Raw genomic sequence first — 21,301 nt, 5'->3', positions numbered from 1 at the left:
CGTACCTCATTAGTAATTCCTTACACCTGATGTTAAGCTGCTTTAACATTCAGTTCACCGGGTGAATGATCAGGTGTATTTTTCTAGGTGAAAGTTGTTTTAATAATGAGCCCTTTCTGCCTGCTTATTATGATCTTATTTGCGTTTGAGTCTTTCATTAACATACATTTGTATTTTTTCTTCTCTCCTATGTCCTGGCCCCTGTGATGAAACAAACAGGTAAGACAAATCTTTTCTCACTAAGTGATCAGAACACTGTCTCCAACTCCAAATGCCCTGATACCACTAGGGGGCAGCATGAGCTAAAAGTTGCGTGACCACTGAGGAAGTAGAAAGCTCCGCGTGGCCCTGCACCTTCACCACGTTAGTATGCAAACGGGGTCCGTGCTTTGTGGCTCCGTCTGCACAACGTGTGTTTACTTTGGCCTGTTTGAGCCATCGTGGCCTTTTCGGGTTTAAAAGGAATCCGCCGTGCTGGTTCAGTATCTCGTTGCCACACTTTAGAGAAATCATGGACGCCGCCCAATCACTTTTTTCTTCTTTTTTTTTTCCACGGAAGTCTGTCTGACTCCTGCAGTGCACATCTTTGCCTCTCGCAGGAATTAGTATTTATAAGTGGTTCCCGTCTCCCTCGGATGCATGTCTGCCGTTTTTTTTCCAGCACCAACCCCTTCCCCTACTCATTTTCCACATGCAGACACTCTCGGCTAAGAGCTTTAATAAATGTTCAGGTTGTTATGACGACTGTGAGTGCGGCCTTCAATGCTACATTAAGAAGGAGAAGCGCTCTCAGTGCTGCACATCGCTTCAGGTTTAATGCAATGCTGATTGTACACACAATCCCTGCAAGGCAAATCCCGAAAGATCCAAAGGTCTCTGTGAAATGGCTTGAATTTGAACGCAGCAATCTACATAATAAAATCCCAGCCTCCTTCAAATATATCAAATGCACCCATACTTTGGTGGCTGTTTTTTTTTTAAAGCCATCTTGTAGATTCTTGTGATAGTTTGTCAAAGCCATAAACGGTCATGTAACAAATTCAGCAGTATTCAGCAGTGCTCCTTGGCAGATGTTTCTTGACATCCAAGGACACAAGTACCGTTGACTGATACACATCGCTCTTCAATCTAATCTAAACGTGTTTTCCCTGTGACCGTTTCTCTCTCTGGTAGAGGAAATGCTGTATTACAGTTTGTCCTTCAGTCACTTTGCACGCGGGTGTGGAGGTGGAATCTATCGGCCTCGGGTGTGGCAGAGTTTAAGGGGAAGCAAGTCAGCACATGCAAAGCAGCTCCGACCGCGCTCGGCGTGAAGATAATTGAGGACCTTGTGCTGCATCGCTGCACCCTGATTTTTGCGTGGCGGTGTGCGTTCAAAACTGGCCTCTTTGTTTTTTCACTGCTTCTGTTTCCCTGCAGGAGGGTGGGGGGGGGGCGCTGTAAGGCTAGTCTGCTACAGTTTGTCCAGCGTTTCATTTGTGTGGAGTGGAAAGGGTGTATACTTTATGGTCCGCTTAGAAAACGTCCAGGTAGTTTCTTGCACATTTTCAGTCTGTTGTTCAGTCTGAGAGATTCATCTCTCTAATTTAGTTGAAACAATCAATCGTCCACGGCCGTCGACTGGCAGCAGTGGTCCCCGTATGTATTCTCCCTCCTCGGGACAGTTTGGCCCTCCCGTCTTCCGCATAAGAGAGAATCTCATTTGAGCATCGCGTATTGATTCTTGCGTTCAACCGACTGCCCGAGGTCAAAGAACACAGACTTTTGGCTCGGCGTGAAGGAAAATAAGTTTCAGAGTGCACGAGGCCTGCGCAGTAGGCGGGAGCGTGGAATGGAAAAGTGCCGGACCACAACGAGGATGTCACCAGTGATCTTTCTGTTGCCGCAGAGACCAATTTAAATAAAAATTCAGTGACGTGCCTTTGTGTTCTAAGCCCACGCTTATTTTATGTAAGTATGCCGATTTGTGTCCGCAGGGCTTAGATGTGGTTTTGTCTCAAATGAAAGCGGTTAATACCTTGTTTTCTTGTATGAAAAAAGTAGAAAAATCTTTTTCATCATGTTTTTCGTTGAAAATGACCAAACGTCTGGTTTCAGCATCTCTCTCTTGTCTCAATCATGAACTGGATCGTATTAAAACCTTTTTAGTTTTTAGAAGTTTTTTCTTAAAGTAGAAAAAAAGAATTATGCCGGTCATAATATAAATACAAAAAAGTTGCCATTCCTGGATGTTCAAATGAGCAGGAACTAATTATCCAAGGTCATAACCAGTGAGAGTGCTCCATTTTCTCTCAGTCCCCCAACAGTTAAGCTCTGTTTGTTTCATATAACGATGAATTGAATATTTACCCCCATGCAGTTCCCTGCAGATTTTGTTTTTTGATTAGCAATTCATGGCCCCCTCAATGCATTTTAACCAGGCAATCAATATTCTCTCCTCGGATGAGGGGGAGGGGGTGCTGGCAACGCTGTTGGGATTAATTTACAGATACAAAATGGAAAAATCAATGATGGGATCCTCACACAAGATGCTCACATACGGGATCACTCAGGAGTTTTGTTTTTGTTACAGCTGCAGTGTGTCGGTAGTAGTTGTTATATTACTGTGATGGATGACAATGAAAGAGTTTCCGTGGCCACATTAGGTTTTCCTGTTTCTTCATCTGACTTGGCAGCAACATCCGCAGACTCCAATTCAAACGGAGCTCTGATGTAATTAGCTACACCTCATTACTCTGCCTTTTACCCCTCCCACTTGTTTACCATTAGTCCAGTGGGAAAAAAACAGCTATGTAGGGGACAGACTTCCTGTTCCGCCACATTAAAGTTTCCAGGGAAACTCTCAAATTAACGTCAAAACTTATTCTGACTCCTCTCTAATAGAATTTGTTTACTATCTTGTCCTTCCCTGCCGTTTTGCCTGGAAACCACTTATAAAAAATAAAATCACCTCCCACACCATCTGCATTTAAGAATCTCCTTCCAAAAAAACAAGAACGCCTTAAACTGACGTTTTCTATCTGATGACCGTATTTTTACAGGATCGGATGGAACAGACCGTTTCTACGTATTCTGTGATCATTCTCCAATATACTTCACAGTCCATTTCTGATGGGGTTCTTTTTAAAGTACCTTTTTAAAAGGATGTCTGATTTCATCGTGCATTCTTTTCGAGAGATTTTCATGCGCGTTCGACTTAACAAAGCCAGTGGAGGGGAAGTCACCCCGGAGCTGCTTCAGGCTCGCGGTACCCACATCTGCGCTTCGTGCTTCATCTCCTCTGATCTTCTCGGGGCCTCGCGTTACACCTCCGAACAACTCCAGCACGCTTCAGCGGCTGAGAGAAAGCGCTGATTTGGTCCGACTGGCCAGTTTAATTTGTGATGAGAGTGGGACTCCGGGGGGGGGGGGATGCGGTAGAGCCTTGTGGCTAGGTTGTGCTGCTGCACCTCCTCTCCTCACCAGCCGTAGATGCATCGGCTGAGACTGCACAGACTGCCCAGTACCAGAATTACCGGGGATTCTGTCGAGGAAGTCCTTGCACGGAGTTTACTTTATGTTAAAGAATAATTTGGTGTCCAAACCCCTTTTAAAGTTCATTTGAGTTCCCTCAAACAGCGTGTTAATTCCTGTTTTAATTATTGAAGGATATTTCAGTCCCTGTAGTGCTGTTGTAGCACTTCTAAATCATTTGTGGACCCTTGACAAACTGTAAGAGGGGAAACTATTTTGTAAAAACATTTCTGGAAGGTGAGCACTCAAGACTCAATTTCACAGTTTGTGATTTAATATCAAAGCGGTTACAAAGGACACGCGTGGTTACCTTCACTCATTAAAAAGGACACAAACTGATAGTTGTAGAGGGAATTTTACTCCAAATCTGTACAGATGTATTTATTCTGTGACCCAGAACATCCCACAAACAAACATTGCAGACACAAGCCCATCAACACGTGGCAGCGGTCAGTGATGTGGACGATCAGTTGAATGTCGCTTCCTCGCTCTTATTTATATCAGCGGTGATCAAATGGAGCTTTCAAGCAGGCAGTGTAACGGGTCCAGAAAGTTGTCTGTTTTAATGAATCTGTTTAATCAACCTGAAGCGTGAGAACTGAAAATAAGGAGACTTCTGCCTCACAAATCAGACAACGGCTCCACACACCTGGACATCGTCATATTCATGAGTACAAGTGTGACGTGAATAGTGTATTTATAAATGTTAAACGTGTGTATGTGGAAGGATGTGTCCGTATGAGCAGAGGTTTCATTCCTTTTCTCTAAACGGATCCCTTCCTAAAAGGATTTTGATGTAGCTGATTATGAGGAACAGGTTTTGTTTTTCTCAGACGGATTGAGTTCAATCTTTAAAAGTTGGGGCTTAAGTCTCTTTGCCACTATCTCTCCCCTGCAGCAATGGAAACCCTGTCGAGGGAAACAAGAAGAAGGCGAGTCGTGCTGAGGAAATAGTAAATGTGGAACTCATCCCTGTGATTTGTCAAACTCGTACTGCTGAAGGCTAATATTAGTTTCAGTCTTCATTTGGTCCTCCAGTGAAATTGCTTCAGGAAGGGTTCTCTTTACGGCCGGCAGAAACGAATGCGACAAGCGGAACCGGTCGTCTTGGAAGGCAGAGACCAACTGGCTCCAGCTGTAAAGAGAAATAGCACGCATCCTTTTCTGCTCGGGCCAATTAGTAACCAGTAGTGGTAAACATTTGCTTTGTGTTGATTGGCTTTGTTTGGTTGACAGGTTTACTCCCCTGCGTACTCCTGAGTTTCAGCACTTCTCCCAATGGAAACAGCGTTCTTTGATTAAGAAATGCGTGGATTGTTTTGATGCTAGGTAACGTTCCGCCCGTATGTCGATTTGGTATTGTGAGTAAAGCCTGCAAGCCAAAAGATGTGATCAATGACTTCCGTCAGGTTTCATTTTCCACAATGGAGGGGAAACACTGATGATTTGGCTGCCTGGATGCTTAGTAACTATCCATTTTTTTTTTTGTAAAAACATCTCCCCTGCATAACAATGAAGTGCCATCGTCACTGTGTGCATCAGAGACAGATGGCCAATGCAGGAGAGGGTGGGCGGGGGGGCAGGCAAAGGGAAAGTCGAGACGTGCTGGTTTCCATTGTTGGTGAGTGGTGGCTGCACTAACACACATGGCAGGAAATTCCCGGTGCATATCCCCCCCCCTCCTCCTTTATGATTTCTGTCACATTTGGAGACCGCATTTGCCTCCCTCTCGTGAAATTGAAAGCCTTCATTAGCGGCCTCCGCAGTAATCAGCACTGAATGGCAGGTCCTGCATGCACAGCCAGAATTGATTGACTCCCAGCGGCGAATAAGAGCCGTATCCCTGGATGAGGCCAGAGGCAGCACACTGCAGCCCGGAGGCCAGCGAGAGTGAATCCTGTTGCCAGGCAACAGTTTACAGATAGAGGGGCGGCGGTGGGGTGGGGTGGGGGGGGGGGGTAGTAGCAGGGTCCTCCGCTGCTGCCCACGCCCCTGCCCGGCCTTCGTCATTGTCGCTCCAGGATTAGATCTGCAACTTCCCCCGGCCTTGGATTATTGATTTGATTTTCAGCTGTCGGCTGACTGACCGCCGGTCTGCTGCGTCACGAGGCTCAGGAAAAAAAAAAATCAAATGAAACCAACGCAGTAAAGTAAATGTATTAAAGCGAGGACTCTCATGCTGCGGTTTCTCATAAGGACTCTTGAGGGTAGAGGACGACATTTCTATGACGTTGTCTTTCCCAATTACTGCATGTGTTGTGGTTTTCCTCCCGTTTGAAAACCAAAGGCGGCAGGACGAGTTCCTCCGCCTCATCACCGAAATGGAAATAGTCCTTTTTTTTTCTTTTCTCCGGCTTGCTCTGCAGCCTTGTATGTTCGGAGCCGTATTTGTTTCCTGAATGTCTAATCTGCCAAGTTCATTCCTTCGGCTACCCACTGAGAAGGGATTCCTTGTTCAGTGTCTGCCACGGCAATCCCGGGGAGCGCTGCCGTCCCCGGCCTCTTGTGCACATTAACATACAGCTGTCCCACAGGATGTAGTGAGACAGACGCCCATGAGCTTCAGAGGGAAGCTGGGCGCTCCCTCTCGTCTCCCAGATTCAACTGCCTCAGCAGATGGGCGGTGGAGATTAAACCGCGAGGCGCATGCCGGCTGTCGCGAGCGTCCCATTGTGAAATTTAAAGGTCATCCGTAGGGTCATGGCTGAATTGGTGTGGTGAGTCCCGCCTCCCTGTCCATGAACTGTGTGGGTGAAGGGTTTTGCTAATGATAGCTTTGTGGTTTGTCAGGAATATTGATCAATAAACCGGGTGCTCAGAGAAAGCAGGAGTCGCTGTGCAGGTTACCAGCGGGGTGAAATGCTTTATACGCACGTTCTTCTTGCCAGAGTCTTGTAATACTCAACTTTTGATGGCGTTTGTTTGAATAAAAAATAAACTAACGCCTATCCAACTGGTCAGTATTGCCTGTATTCATAAAATATCTGACCGCTTATTTATTACATTAACTTCTGAGTCGTGATCTCTCAAATCTACACCTGAAAATAGTCCCCAACAAATGTACCAATTACTCCTGTTTGAGTAATGGATGCCAAAAATGAGCTTCCAGCTGCTGTGGGAAATTACTCATGAAAATTTGTATTCATCACCTGCTTTTGGGATCGGCTGCTACAGTTGGAACAAGTGGGCTTGGCGGTAGATTCTGCTCCACGGAACGGCTTTAAAAGTCAGCTTCTGTTTGAGTTTGACTTAAAGGTTATGAAAGATAGCTGAGGAAAAAGAAAGCGACTTACGGGGAGGATACCCTTAAACAACCATTTGCTGGAGTCAAATATTGTACTAGTTTATTTATTTTTTTTGAAAATGCAGACTAACATCCCCAAAAGAAATTCAGTGTGGTTTCTTGATGGAAAACATAAAAGCCTCCCGTGCCACTGCGGTCTGAGAGTATGACGGTGTGGGCTGAGGAGAAGTCTATTTTTGGGAAGCTGGTCCAACCTCGCCTCCATTTTCCACTCTTGTGCTCATTTCATTAACTGGCCGGTTGGTTGGTTTGGGGAAATTGGGGGAAAAAGTGACAACATGACATGTTTTTATAAGTTCGCCTTGTTCAACATTTAAATTACACTTAAACGTAACCGGGACTCAGGACATTTGTTCTCCTTCTCAAGAGGCTCTGTGTTGAGTTATTGCTGATAAGTAACAAAAAGGCATGTTTCTCTTTTTTTTTGGGGGGGGGGGGGGGGGGGGGGTGGGGGGGGTCTGATGTCGTCGCAAAGTGGAAAGCTCATCGAGAAGCTGAGGCGGGACAATAGACCGCTTGAACAATGCACTTCCTGCCACAATGGAAATTAGCATGTTGCAGCGTGTTATAGGTTGACCTCCTGGTTAAACTGACTGATATATTGGAGTTGATACCACACCCCTGACCTTAAACTGAAAAGACTTGCCTACTACATTGTTCTGTGATATTTCAGGCAATCTGCAGTCTTACTTTTAACAAGTTACCAAGAGAGACCAGTAGCCTTTTATCGTCGGTCTTATTTCTCTCAGACCAAAACACTAATGTGTCATCAAACTCCACATATTCCTGTGTTTATTTGCATACTAAAATCTCTTAACATTTTACTTTGTAGCTCGTAAAAACGTGCGCCAGGGATATAAAAAACAACATAATGAAGCCAACAACCAACACAGTGACGTAATTTACTGTGAGATACCGCGTATCCTTTAATTGAATCAGATCGTCTCATTGAAATGACTGTTCTGTTTTGAAAGAGACCCGAGTTGAGCAAAGGGAAAGCGAAATAAACCAAGCCAGACAAACAAAGGCAGTAAAAGCATTCAAAGAACACGGACAAAATCACATTTAGAGTGCAGGACGATTACAGGCGTCACCGTGAAAGACAAAGAGCATTTCTCTTAGTGAGACACAATAGTGGAGAACAGACACACAAGCAGCTTTATTCCTGTACAAAACAACACGTATTTAACTCAAGCCAGTGGCAGTTGCTCCACATGCTTCAGAGGAAGACGTCTGCTGTGTCACTCGGGTCGCATTGGTGAACATTCAGCTTACAGACGATGTCTTTTAAATATTAAACAAGCTCGATCTGAATTTCCTCTTGAAGCGGTGACGTTCGCACAATGTCGTCAAAGCGAACTCTCTGGAATAGTATATTATCTTGTGCCAGAAGTCTCTGGGGGGAGGCGGGGGGACTTCAGGTACCTGTGACGCTCGGGCATAAAGCGCTTCACGTGAGCAAACGGATCAACAAGCGCACTCAAATGTGCTTTTCTAAATGACCACTTTTATCGCCGCATTCGTTCTCTGCGAGATACGAAGTGATGGAGCGGTGTCTTCGGCGCAGCTCTGTGTGTAGGAGTGCTTTCAGAGTGTGTGTCAGACGCTGTACGAGTTGGAGGCAGCGGGGGACGAGGGGAGAGACTGCAGCAGAGTCTCAATCGTATCAGTGACAACGCTGCTTTCAGTGTGTAGTATTAATACAACGTGTATTAATGGTGAAACCACCAACAGAACCTGGGAAATACTCACTAAAAACCAGCATCGTATGTATTAGATTTATAAGACGAGGTCTTGTAGCAAAGGTCTTTTGGGGAGTTTTGCAGAACATTTTTTTTTCCCCTACATAAAAATGATTTTTAAGCTATTCAAGATTTTCTTTTCAAAGCAGCCGAGGGTTTTTCCTCAGTTCTCCGCCTGTCTCCATGTTGCCCAGCATGCGATGTAACTCCTCAGAGACCCCCTGCTGCTGACCCTCACAGCCAGACACAATTCAGCCTAAAGATTCAATGGACATATGGCAGCCAAGCAGCACTGCAGACCTACATAGTGTTTTAATTGTTCTTCTGTGATCTGCTTCTTTTACTTTCAGCTTCTTAATAATCTTTAATGCACATATGGCACAATTAGCCAGTAGGTTATCTCATTCTCCCCGACCAGGTGTGAAGTTGACAGCCCGAAATCAAGAAGCCAGTTTTAAAACCGGAGTCATGGTTTATGGCTCATCCATCACAGTGAAAGTCAAACACAGACGGAGACGAGCCACGAACGGAATAAAGCCCAACCCAACAATAGCAGAACAGCGTCACAAAAACGCACAGAAATTGTGTTTTTGTGAGGAAGTATTTAAAGCCTCTCATTCGAATAGTACTTTATCAGTACCGGCACATTCTCTACTACTCTGCTGCTGTAGTAAGTATTTGTACGTCTATGTACCAGGCATCCGAGGTCAACCGCTCCTGTGCCCCTCCTGAAATGAAACCTTTATGCCCATCGACCTTTGTCGTTCCACATGGCTTTTTAAATCACAGCAGACTCATCTCCATGCATCAGTACTCTGTATTATCCCTTTTACTGTGTCTTAGCGTCGCCGGCATCCTTCAGAACAAAGACATCCACTCTTTTCCTCATATTGTACAGAAATTCCGGCCTAGATTGCATTCCTTATTAAGTTGCATTGCCTCAGCCAGAAAGTCTACTTGATCCTCAGTCCTACCTCTACGGCAGATTAAACATGGCGAAGCTGATCCCCACAGCACAGTACACTTCATGAGCCGAATCATTGCATTAATTCTGATCATCTTCTGGTGCATTCTTTCTCAACAAGCAATTTTCTCTTTGCCTCCGGCTGTTTTTTTTTTTTTTTTTTATATAAAAGAAACCCGCTCCACGCTTTGTGTTCACAGAGCACACCACTGGTGTCTGTTTGTTAATGTGGCGGGATACAATATACTTTTTATTGCCATTTCTGATTGACTCCACACCCCTGAGAGAAACTTTACGGTGGCAATAACAAATCATTTGAGACTTAAATGTCCGTTTATTTAGGCCATCAGAATGGATGCATTCACCACGGTTAATATATTCTACAGATTTTAATCATGAAAGCTTCATCCTAACCCAACCCGTATCAAATCAAAAAAATGTACTCTGCGTTTAAATTATGCATAGTTATTGATTTGCACGTTTAATGATTTGATCAACCAATCGATTATTCAATGAAATGAAACCGATAATCTGTTCAAGACTGATTCTTTAATTGGGTGTGCTTTGCACAAAATGCTTTAAAACCCAGTGGCTGTGCACCACATGTGACAGTTATTACCAACGAGGTGAGATTTAACAGCTGACTATCTGAGAGATCCAAAGATTAGCTGAATGATGCTGTCGTTTGAAACAAGTTCCTCATATTAACCGTCAGAGCGGCCTGCAGTTGGGCTGATGTGGCTTCATTGAGTGGTTCTTTACTTCAGTGAAATCTGGTCAATCGCAGCAGAGCAGATAGTTTCATTTCTGTTACGTTGCATCGCTCCTCTTAACCAACAAACAGACCAAATACAAAGATCTGTACGGTTTGTTTTTTCCCCCCCATCTTTCATTCGACGTACAGCCATTATAGGAGTCTCATTTTGTGCCATCAGACATGGCGGTTGATAGCAGTCAAGTCGGGCACTTAAAAGGGCCACTCTGTTGGTGGTGCATCAAAGATAACCATAATCCCCAACACTTGAGACAAGAGCCTTTGCTTTGAAAGCACGGCCAGTAGACTCGGCCAAACAACATCAAATGTGCCCTTCACTTTGTGGAAATTGGATTTCTGTGTCATGAGAGTATGTCACTTTTATCAAATGCTTTTCTTTTATTTTGGCCAATGTCTGTTTGCGTCACATCTCTTAACCTATTAGTTATCAAAAAACTGCTTTCTTTTAATCTTCAAGAGGCTCACAAACTTACGAGATGTTCTACATTCCGGAACATCTCATTCAGTAGGTTGTCTGTAGAACTTGTTTCCCTGGGGTCGATAATTAAAGGGAAATACTGGCCATAACCAGAGTATCGGGCAAAGTCCAAATGGTCAACTAATGTTGTTGTTATACTAGATGGGTGAACAATTTCACCCTGATGGTGGAGCTACAATGAAAGACCAAGGATCACCAAATTCAAGAGGTGACGTCCGTTTGCGATCATGAATTTTGCCACCAAATTTCCCAAGAATAGAATCCGAGTTGTTGAGATATTTCAACTTGAACCAACCTGGCAGATCCTGATAAGTATTTGCTTGACACTAACCGACTGTGTGAAACGGCATCCTCTGATCCACTTGGATTACGCTTAAGTCTCCCTTCAGAGGTTGCTCGGCCGTGTTTTCTTTTCAAATCCTTCATTTGGAACGGCAAATATGCAAATGGCTGCTTTGTTGGAGAGATAAAGGGCAGTATGGGAAGATGTGTTCCAGATGAGATCAGCATCACAGTGGGGATACGCTGGAGAAGTCCGGGTCAAGGCATGCGACCAAGTCACCGACACAATGTCCCCACGCGACTTCCCGCCTCCTCCTCCTCAAGCATATGTAGGGATCTGCATGCGACAGGCAGCATCCCAGCAGGCACCAATTTGCTCGCTCTGCTTCATCTCGGATGCAGAGTGGTAATTCTGCATGATTAAAGAGGTTTATACGTTGCTGTGTAGATGTTGATGCCAGCCCCAGCCAGGTTTCACCTGGCTCATCACACGCGTTTCCAGAACCCGCTTTCATTTCTGAATGAGATATGACGGCTCGGGCTGCATCCAAATGCAAAAAAAAACTAGAGAGGCCTCCTGTTGGAAAGGGATTAGCAAAGAAAATGTTAACACCTCTATGGTTAAAAAAAAAAAAAACACTCTTACAACTTGCCACTGGAGTGTTTAGTAAATTACCTCCTCCTGAGGTACTTATCGAAAAGTTTGAAAAATATTTGACTAAGAGCAAATCCAAGAGCTCAAATCTGTTTTAAAACTTTGAAACAGTTCTGACTAAATGTTGACTTTTGCCCATTTCAGAACTTAGTACATAACCTGAGGGCTTTGCTTGATACTCCTTAAATGTATTACACTGCATACTTTTATAATCGATTCGCTCTGCTGCTGCTGCTGCTGCCGTCTTCAGGGTACACGACACCCTTTGTTCAGTATGGAGGAGTGAAGCTCGCTCGTTTTTCAGATATCATTGTGCAGAATGTACAGTCCTCTGAGACACATTTGTCGGGAAAAACCTTGTCTTTGGACGAGGGAGGAGAGTGATGCAGGCCAGATCAGTCACTCGTTGAATGAAAGTGGACCGAACACGCCGGCCAGTTTCTCTTTGCCGCGTCGTAGGTCGAACGTGCCGAGGGGCCGGGTGAAGGAGGGTCGTGCTCTCCAGAAAGCGCGCGCGCGTTCCCGGTGGCCTCAGGACGTGGGTATGTTTGGGATTGGACAACATGTGGGCCGAGAGAATCAGTCGGGTCTTTAAAATGCAAAGAGACACACATTCAGCTATCGATTTGCTTGGACTTCACTTCCAAGGCAGCAACAACAACAAACAAAAAAAAATACTTTTGAGGACAAATCAGTAATGCAGCCCCACCACTACAAATTCTTCCCAGTGTAACCACAAGGACAACTGTCGTCCAAGTGTCCTTGTGGTCCTGCTGGGAGAACTAAAGGCCGGCGAGGAAGTGCATATTCTTATTATTAGTTCAGAGTTTTTAAGTATTGTGGCAAAACAAACTTGTCTTGTTTCATCCTCAGTTGGACACACGTATGCCTCCAACCAAAACTTTCCTGTTCTACTTTTCCCCACAGGAACCCGCGGATGGCTACAAAACATTAGCGCTATGTGACTATTGGCTTGACCATATATTGTTTTGATCATGAGCAAATATTATGCAGCAAGAAGGCGGCAGCTTGTTGTTCTCATTAACGTATGGAGTGGAGCACTCCAGCAGCCAGATGCTGCTCTTGGTCAGTGGGATTTCACTTGTTTTCTTCCTGCATAAACTATTCAAATCATTTTGTGAGTGTTGTAAATGGATAATCACAATATTCTATCCCAAATACTTTGGGTATCTTAACCTTTGGGCATCTGGCCACATAAATATTAAGTCGATATTGTGGTCTCAATTTACTGCATTGTCAATAAAAAAATAGATATATTTCCCAGCACTAGTTGCGTCTGTAGCACATTTTACATTGCTGTTGGTGTGAATAGATTTGATGTGAATTATTTGCAGCAGTTTTGTATATGTCCGTTTTCTGTTGACACATTTTTATTCAACTCAAGTCATAACGTCGTGGATCATGTGTTATGCCGTTCTTTAAGCCATTTGGAGCATTATTTTGGCTTACTCTGCAGTTTACAACAAGTACATATTGTGCTCGAAATGTCAATATCGGACTGCTATTCCCAAAAATGGTGTCTGACGACGACACATCCGGAGCTGAAGGTGTCGAGGCTCCGTAGTGGTTCTCGTTTTTTTTTTTTGTTTGTTCTCCTTGAGTCGTACTTTGCAGATCATAAGTCACTGCACTGATGGTAGATGGAGGAGGACACTCTGATAGATGGAGCAGGACATTCTGTTAGGAGGCCATACAGAAGCCTACAGCCACCTGTCCTGATTACAAACTTCCATTTCTGGGAAATGAAATTGATTTTCTGCTTCCTGCCCTGTGCTGATGGTTAAAGCAAACAAAAATGCGACTGACAGTCCCTGTGAAAATGTATTTGAACCAGTTTAATATTGCAATATTTTTTTAATCCTAAAATGATACACGCACATTCCACTTTGTCTAGCGAGTGATAAGCAACAAATATGACTCGGCATAAATGTTCCCAGCATTTTCCTGGCGGCTCGGGAACAACATCAACAACACAGCTCTTTTGAATTTTAATGTTCTGTCAGAGCTCGTGTAGACTATTGCCTTTTAATTACTTTCTCTGTGCTTGTATACATTTTAAAATGCCGCGTCTGTTTGAATCTCCATTTCCAACCAGTCAAAAACGTTTGCTAATACCGACCACTGCTTTTCACTCGCTTTCTAATCAACCGCGCCAACGTCTCTAGGGAGATACCAGTGGCTCCCGCTTTAATTTCTCGTTTGACCTGACCCCTTCCGACTCGAACGCTTCGGTCGCGTGGGTGGCTGCAGGATATGATAATTCCGCGCCTTGCAGATGATGCTATTATTATCCTTCGCAGAATGCCATGATCCACGGTTTCCGTATTCATCCCACCGCCCACCACACGCACTCAATCTGTCCAGCCCGGAATGGGGTTCAGCCTTCACCATTCCGGGGAGAATCTATTGAGAGGAGACCCCCACGTCCTCTTTTTTTTTTTTTCTCCCACAGAGGAGACAATCGCACAATGACACGGCGCCGTTTAGAGATGCATCACTGCCCAAGAAGTATTCGCCTCCAAGTTCACCACCTCACATTAAACATTTGCCAGAGAAAGGCCCTTTTTTTTCCTCCTGTAGATCTGAACTTTTTCCCACCAACATCTGTTGATTTGTGTTAGTAGGCCAGTCACGTTTCTCCAGTTGCACTAGACAGGTCCTTTTTAATACCACTTCTGATGCTTCAAAGATTATGGGGTGACTCAACATATTTCATCTGAAAATTAAAATTGATCAATTCAGGACTACAAGCAAATAGGTTTTATTTTATCTTTTAATCCGTTCAATATTTTACTCTTTAATACATTAATGATTTTGTCTATGAGGTCAAAGAAAAGCCCGGTTTTAACTTTTCATGGTAGCCATAACAGCCCTTGCTAGTGAGCATTTCTACAATTCATTAATTCATTGGTGCACATCAATTCTATGTCCATTGTTTGATCCACTAATCGTCATCTAATAATCAGTAAATATCTTAACCCATATGTCCGATCAAAGAATATTTATACTTGCTTGGAAAATGTGAGTATCTACTTGCTGTTAAACTACTGTTGGATAGTGAAGAGTAAAAACATTAACGTGTTAATAATTGTTTAATCTGTTGAATATTTAAAAAAAATCACTTGTTAAAGAAATGATCAACAAATTAACCTATCTGGAAAAGTAGCCAACATGTCCTCTGTTCAATAGAGGACATGTTGGCTGCAACAGGAGAGGCCTCCTCCTGTATGTCAACACGTCCGTGGACGCTCATCCGCAGGCTCGCACACTTTGTGTTGAGTCAGTGTGCTGGAACCTTGATATGGATGCTGTCTGATATTTGGGCAGAGGCAAATGAGACGACCCGTCTTCTGCACCGGGATGTAATCTGTACTTTTATACGTCCTCTGCTGGTCAAACACCGCAGGAAAGGGAGCGAATGTCTGATGGAGCACTGGTACCTGTGAAGAAAAAAACAAACTAAGATGTATTCAAAGTTAAAGTTTCTATGAAGGTTTTCATAAGCAGAAGGTCGGTATCGGTGGGGGGGGGGGGGGGGGAGCGGGGGGGTGTAATGCTTTACCAACCGCTAGAAGGAGAGCAACAAAGGGGACCACGGCCTATTCAAAGGCCACAGTGCAACCGCTCTCGCATGCCAAGCATTCCAATGTGCTGTGTAAAGGTTGAACCGGTGGAGAGCAACGGGAGGGCCACCGTAGACACACACACACACACACACAGAGCTCAACTAGCTCTGTCGGTGCACCCTAACTTTGTCAGTGTGTTTGCTGTGGTGAGAAAGTGCGACTGGAATGCCGGAATCAGCCCAATCCTTTGACACCTGTTGTCATCCAACCTGACTTTTTTTTTTTCTCCCCAGACTCTGTACGTGATTCGCTTTTGTCTGACTTGGTAAATAACCCTGCGAAAAGCTCTGATCGGTCTAATCCAAAATAACTCGTCTGTTGGGAGCTCCGGTTGCGGTGCATATATATTTTTTCTCACCAGAACAGTTTCTTTTCAGCAACAAGCCCTGCTATCCCCAGTTTGATGCATCGGTGTGAGTTGCAGCCCTTTGATGTAACATGGGGCCACTGTTTAACAGTCCGAATACAACTTGGGTTGTCAATGGAGATGTTCGTTAAGTTCACCTTCACCTTTGCCAGATGTTCTTTTCAAACTTCTTTCTGCTATCTCAGTGGCTGTACAGCAGTGCATATTTCTGTTAACAATGATATACCTGCTGAGATGCAAACATTATCTGTGTGTGGTGGGAAATAAGCAGGTACTGCGGATTCATTCACACTGTTGCATGACAAGATCGTAATGTCGTAATGTAAATGCCCCCCCCCCCCCCCCCCCCCCCCCCCCACACACACACACACTGCACGTATGCTTCACGCTTAGGCGAATGTTGCCATCTGCTGCAGAGCATTTCAGAAGTGAGTAAAAAAAAAGATTCAGGCCGAGTGGACTCGGGCGGGGTTTGGAGACGGATGAAGGAGTTTTTGGTCCAACAAGTGCGTGCGTGCGCGCGTGTGGATGAGGTGTCCACATTTTACGCATTAAAGACTGGCGCATACCCGGTCCCCGTGTCGCCGCCGCCGTCTGCGCGCGTATGTCCCCGGTCCCCGGCACGCTGAACGTTGGACTGCACCATTCCTGTCGTTTCCACCGGGGAGGCTGTGATCCGACCCCGCGCGGAGGAGCCGTAGTGCAGCCCGCGAGGAGGAAGCGGGCACTGCTCTGCCCCCCCCACCTCCCTCCCCCATCTACTCCTCCCACTTTCTGCCGAGTGTCACCCCTTCTTTCTCCCTCATCTGTTCACTCCCTGCTCGGCGAGGCTGCTCTCCGGCGCGCGCGCGCACACACGCCTCCGGGACCGTCGCATCGTTCGACCCACCGAGCGAGCTCCGTTTGAATCGGCGTGACGCGGCGGAGCTTCTCCCACACACCAACCAACCCCCTCACCCGCCGTTAGAAAAAAAAAATATATATATATATTTGACTGCCTACGCCGGGGGAATCTACGGCGCGCACGCCAGTCCGGTGACGTGCCCGAGCATGTTCACACCAGAGTCGGATCTACCTGAGAGAACGCTGCCCGCGCGCTGTCACCGCTTCCCCGCCGCCGCCGCCGCCGCGCACACGGAGCCGAGCTTCCGCCACCGTCTCTGAAGAGGAACAAACGGAAAAGAAAGGAAAGCAATCGGGGAGACCACCGGGATCACAAGGATGGGGTTCTACGGCACTTTAAAGATGATTTTCTACAAAGTGAGTAGGGTTTCCGCTCTTGTACCGACCCGCCCGCCACGTCACGCCGGCTCGTGTTCTTCGCGGTTTGGACCGTCGTTCTCTTTCGACGCGACTCTTTCGGCCACTGCGGGTGATGGTGATGATGAGGAGGAGGAGGAGGAGGAGGATGGGCAGCAGTAGTGTAGCGGAGCCCCGGGAGACTCCGCTTTAATTACCCGGGCCTGTTTGTCACGTTAGCGGCATTCACCAACCCCCCCAGAGCAACTTCATCCCTGAGAATAAACGTTCCACCGGAGCGCTTCCCGTCGTGGCGCTTCCACGGGCGTTTGACTCCGCAGTGCTGCATTAGATCTGTTCATAGTTGCCCACTAGGCTAGTTGATTTGCTGGGATCCCGCTGGCATTGGATCCAGTCTCGCCTCATTTGGCTCGAGACTCGCCGCACCTGCACCGCGGTGCGCTCCCCTGCAGATGCTTCAGTTGTAACGCATGCACTGCACGTGGATACCTCACCTACGTTTTTAACATGCCGATGTCCACTTTAGTAATCAGTTCCAGGAACAAGAACCCCTCCCCCCTCCTGTGATCCTCCCCAGTGCGAGGGGTTGTTATGATGGTACATCATGCAGCAGTGGTTACGTTGCGGTAACTGCTTGAGATGCGTGCGTGGTGATGGGTTCGCCCCGTCCCCTGACATCTTGCACCCACCCGCCTCTGGCTCCTGCCACAGATAATGGGTCACTGTGTCAGACTGCGTGAGGCGGCGGAATATCCTGGAGGGTGTTTGGTGTCTTATTGCTGGATGGCAGCCATGACGTGACGCTCCACGTATAGCTGGAAATGCAGAATACAGACATGCGTGTGAAAGAGGTCCGTTATGCAGTGTGTGTAATGTAAACACATTTTGTTAATCATTCCAAATCCCACCCTCCTATGGGGTGTGTGTGTGTGTGTGTGTGTGTGTGGTGGGGGGTTCTTTTGTGTGCGTTTGTGTAGCTGAGAGCACTTTGCCTGTGTAGTGCCAAAGTCGCTACTCGATTCATCCTAATAATTACGTGAAAATGTCCCTCAGAATCAACGGTTTATTGAACTGAACGGTGACCCTTTAGTGTTCATCCATTTTGTGGATGTGGTAGATAAGGCTTTTGAAGTCAGCCTCTAGAGCTCAATGTGTTTTTGCTGCTCTTTGATGGCACTGGGGAGGAGTGTGTGTGTGTGTGTGTGTGTGTGTGTGGGAGGGAGGGAGGGAGGGAGGGAGCAAGACTGATTTATTCAAGTCATATTCTAACACATTTTCTGGTCCGATTGCATCCTTATTAATGAATCAATTGTTTTCCGAAAGGGCCGGTTCTCTGATGTGTTGCGATGGCGATTGACGCGCTGAAACGTTTTCACGTCTGCTTGAAACCCAAATCTGAATAAATCAGATTCTTCTTTTAAGTGACTGATGCTGCAGGATGCAGTCCGCGCCGAAACGACCCAACGCGTTATGTAAGAGTGATTGCCGTCTTTAAAATGCCATTAACTCTCTCTGTGTATCCATCTGTCGTGCTTTTTGGTCAGATAGGGAAGCCAAGAAGCAGGAGGGGGGGAGGACTGATTAGTGGTGATTTACAAACACTGCGTGCTCTGGTTACCTTTTTTTCCCAGGCTGAAACACGAGAAGAGGCTGCTTACGCGCCGCTTTTTTTCACTCCCGCGTTTGATTTCTTGCTCGCGCGCACACACAGACACGCACTCTCAAAACCAGCCAGAACTCTCCTCTTGTTGTCCCCCACTTGGAAACACACACACACACACACACACACTACCATATTCATGCAGATCCACACCCAGGCTCTCCCTGCCTACTGAGCTGCCTTTCGAGTGAGATCACCGCTTGAGGAACAAGACAGTTGGGTTTGAGAAGCTGGATCTTTACACGTAGGAATATCTTATCAGCCCCCCGCCCCACACACACACGTTTATATTCCATCGCACTCAAACAGGATGTCAGCCGGATATTTTAAACGTAGACGAGTGGAACATCAGATGCAAACCTACCAAACGTCTGAAATGCAATTGGAATACGTTACATGTTGTTTTTTTCCTCCCCGGAACCTCTTTTTCTTCTCGTAATAAATCTCAAGATGTGTGTGGAAATTCCCTTCACACCCCCCCCCACCCCCTCAGCTCTATGTGAGGAGCAGATCACAAATCATTGGGCAGATTTTACAGTGTGATGTCCAGCGGGCATCTAACCTGCAGATCTAGTTCGTGTGCCGGTCATGTACACATGCCTCCGTTGGCCTCGCCCGCAGTTGTGCGAGTCGTTTTGGTGCATTGATCCATTCAGCACGGAGATAGGGAAGCCCGTGTTGCTACCTGATGCTGTGTGTGCAGCTGAGGATAAGCTGCTCGTCATTCAGCAGTTTGTGAATCGCTGGTTCTCGAAGATGCTGCTCGCGCTGCAAACAACTTGAAGTGCAAACACACAATCCCCAAATTTATAGCGATAAACAAAAAGCACACATCGGGGGGGGGGAAGAGATGTGTAACCGCAACACTGAGGAGCCAGACAATACGGAGTCGCGTGTCCAGTGTGTATTCTTGGCATCCAATACTATAATAACGTGCCAAAGATGCATCTGAACACAACATGTTATTTGCTTCAAAAGAAGGAGACTGTTTATTTTGAATGCGGTTTCTGAGGAGAAGCTATTATCAGGTTGTGTTTTCAGGCAGAACAGGCATGACTGTTTTTGTAAGAACAAAAAAAAAAAAGAAAAGATTGTGACGCCAAGGAATGTAAGAGATCCTTGTGAACAACGTGCTCTGTGCTAAAGTGCAGTTTTAAGTTGCATTTTAGTCCAGCTGAGAAAACGGCCTTATTTTGTTATTCGTGATGCTGAAATTGAACGATTACATTCACGCCGAATTTTTATTTATTTCTTTTTTCCTCAAACCAAACAGGACTTCTGCATCGCAACTCGTACCTTGGCCGGACACTCCAGGTCCATTATTCCGTTGAGATGGTGATCACTTGCGTGTGTAGCGAGAGGCCTCTCCAGTGAGAGGGAGGCATGAGATGAAGTAAATAGTCTTTGCCCGTGCTCACACACACAGAGGCTCCTTTGTTTGCACAGTTGTGTAGGTGATTGGGTGGTGTGTGTGTGTGTGCGCGCACAGACACGCAGGTGTCTCAAGTATCCGAGTGAATCAAACTTCAATTCCGGGAGGCCGCACCCCGTTGCGTCCTCCTGGCGACGAGCTTCTTTGTGGTTATCTTTTGGTGCACGGACACGCTGTACACTTGACGTGTCGGGTGTGAGCGCGTGTTACGGGGGGTCTCTTCTTCTGACGTAGAAGACAATCAAATAAAAGCGGAGCGGTTTTATACAAGCGCCTACACAGATGGGTCCTCACTGTGCTTCGTGGCTTTGCTATTGAACAAGTTGATACTTCTGAATGTCTAGCTGATACATTCAAGTTGGATTTCCTTATTCCATCAAGCTGTTGCAGGACCTTTGGTGTGTGTGTGTATATATATTATACTGATGGATTTAAAACAAACTAATCCTAACCCTTCTTAACATAGTCTGAGCAATTTTCTGCTTCCACCCCTGGTTTAAGGCACCTCCTGTGATGCGTGTCCTTTAAAAAGTAAAGTGACTTACACGCTGTTTTTATTAAGAAAAAGTCATTAAAAGGGAAGGCCGTTATGTTGGATTATAGGAAATGAGCCTGAACTGCCCCCTTTATTTAAATTCATTTGTTTTTTTGAACTGCTCGTGTCGATTGTGACATTTTTTCTGATGTTTTTCTTTGTTTTTCTCCCTCAGATGAAGAGAAAGTTGGACCATGGCCCCGAGGTCCGATCTTTCCCTTCAGGAAAAAAGCCCTGCAAAGGCCCCGAGTATCCAAGGTAAAGCATGCTACATTTCACAAGTCTCCCCGTCGCTCATCAGAGACACACCCTCTCCCAAGTGTCCTCACGCGGCAGCGTCCTGCGTTCATGTACCGCATTGGGGTCCACAGGATCTCGCTAGAAATACATATTCAAGAGTCTTATCTGCTTATTCTAGTGCTACTCTCGCATTCAATGAAGCTACCGTGACAGGCGATGATGAAAAGATATCACGCGGCACAAGGCTTTGTGTCTTCAAACGGAACGATGCTTCACATCATTTTGTATCTGCATGATCCAGCCAGCCTTCCCAGATGTTTCTCTAGCCCTGAATATTTAATGCCCGTGTTCACATGCAGCCACATTAAAATTCAGACCCAACACAGTCACTTAAGTGTAAGCGTTGCCATGTAGCTCGCTCCGGCTCGGTTTCCAAAATTCATTAAA

General features: G+C 45.8%; 1 protein-coding gene and 1 long non-coding RNA gene across 3 annotated transcripts in view; one reads left to right on the top strand and one right to left on the bottom strand.

Moving 5' to 3' along the window:
• Positions 1-21,301, top strand: part of fbxw7 (F-box and WD repeat domain containing 7) — a 78,492-nt gene that overhangs the window by 39,953 nt on the left and 17,238 nt on the right. For both annotated transcript variants that reach the window (XM_078109169.1, XM_078109170.1), the window contains one exon: positions 20,790-20,872. In XM_078109169.1, the coding sequence (XP_077965295.1) occupies positions 20,790-20,872 (83 nt within the window). The remainder of the gene's footprint in view (positions 1-20,789; positions 20,873-21,301) is intronic.
• LOC120824690 (uncharacterized) lies at positions 14,480-16,461 on the bottom strand. Its single transcript, XR_005713033.2, has 2 exons — positions 16,297-16,461; positions 14,480-15,174 (listed from the first exon to the last, which is right to left on the bottom strand). It is a non-coding gene; the product is annotated as an uncharacterized LOC120824690 (long non-coding RNA).

The sequence above is a fragment of the Gasterosteus aculeatus genome, chromosome 9, assembly GCF_964276395.1.
Source record: "Gasterosteus aculeatus chromosome 9, fGasAcu3.hap1.1, whole genome shotgun sequence".
Taxonomy (NCBI): domain Eukaryota; kingdom Metazoa; phylum Chordata; class Actinopteri; order Perciformes; family Gasterosteidae; genus Gasterosteus; species Gasterosteus aculeatus.
This window is presented reverse-complemented; position numbering and strand designations above follow the sequence as displayed.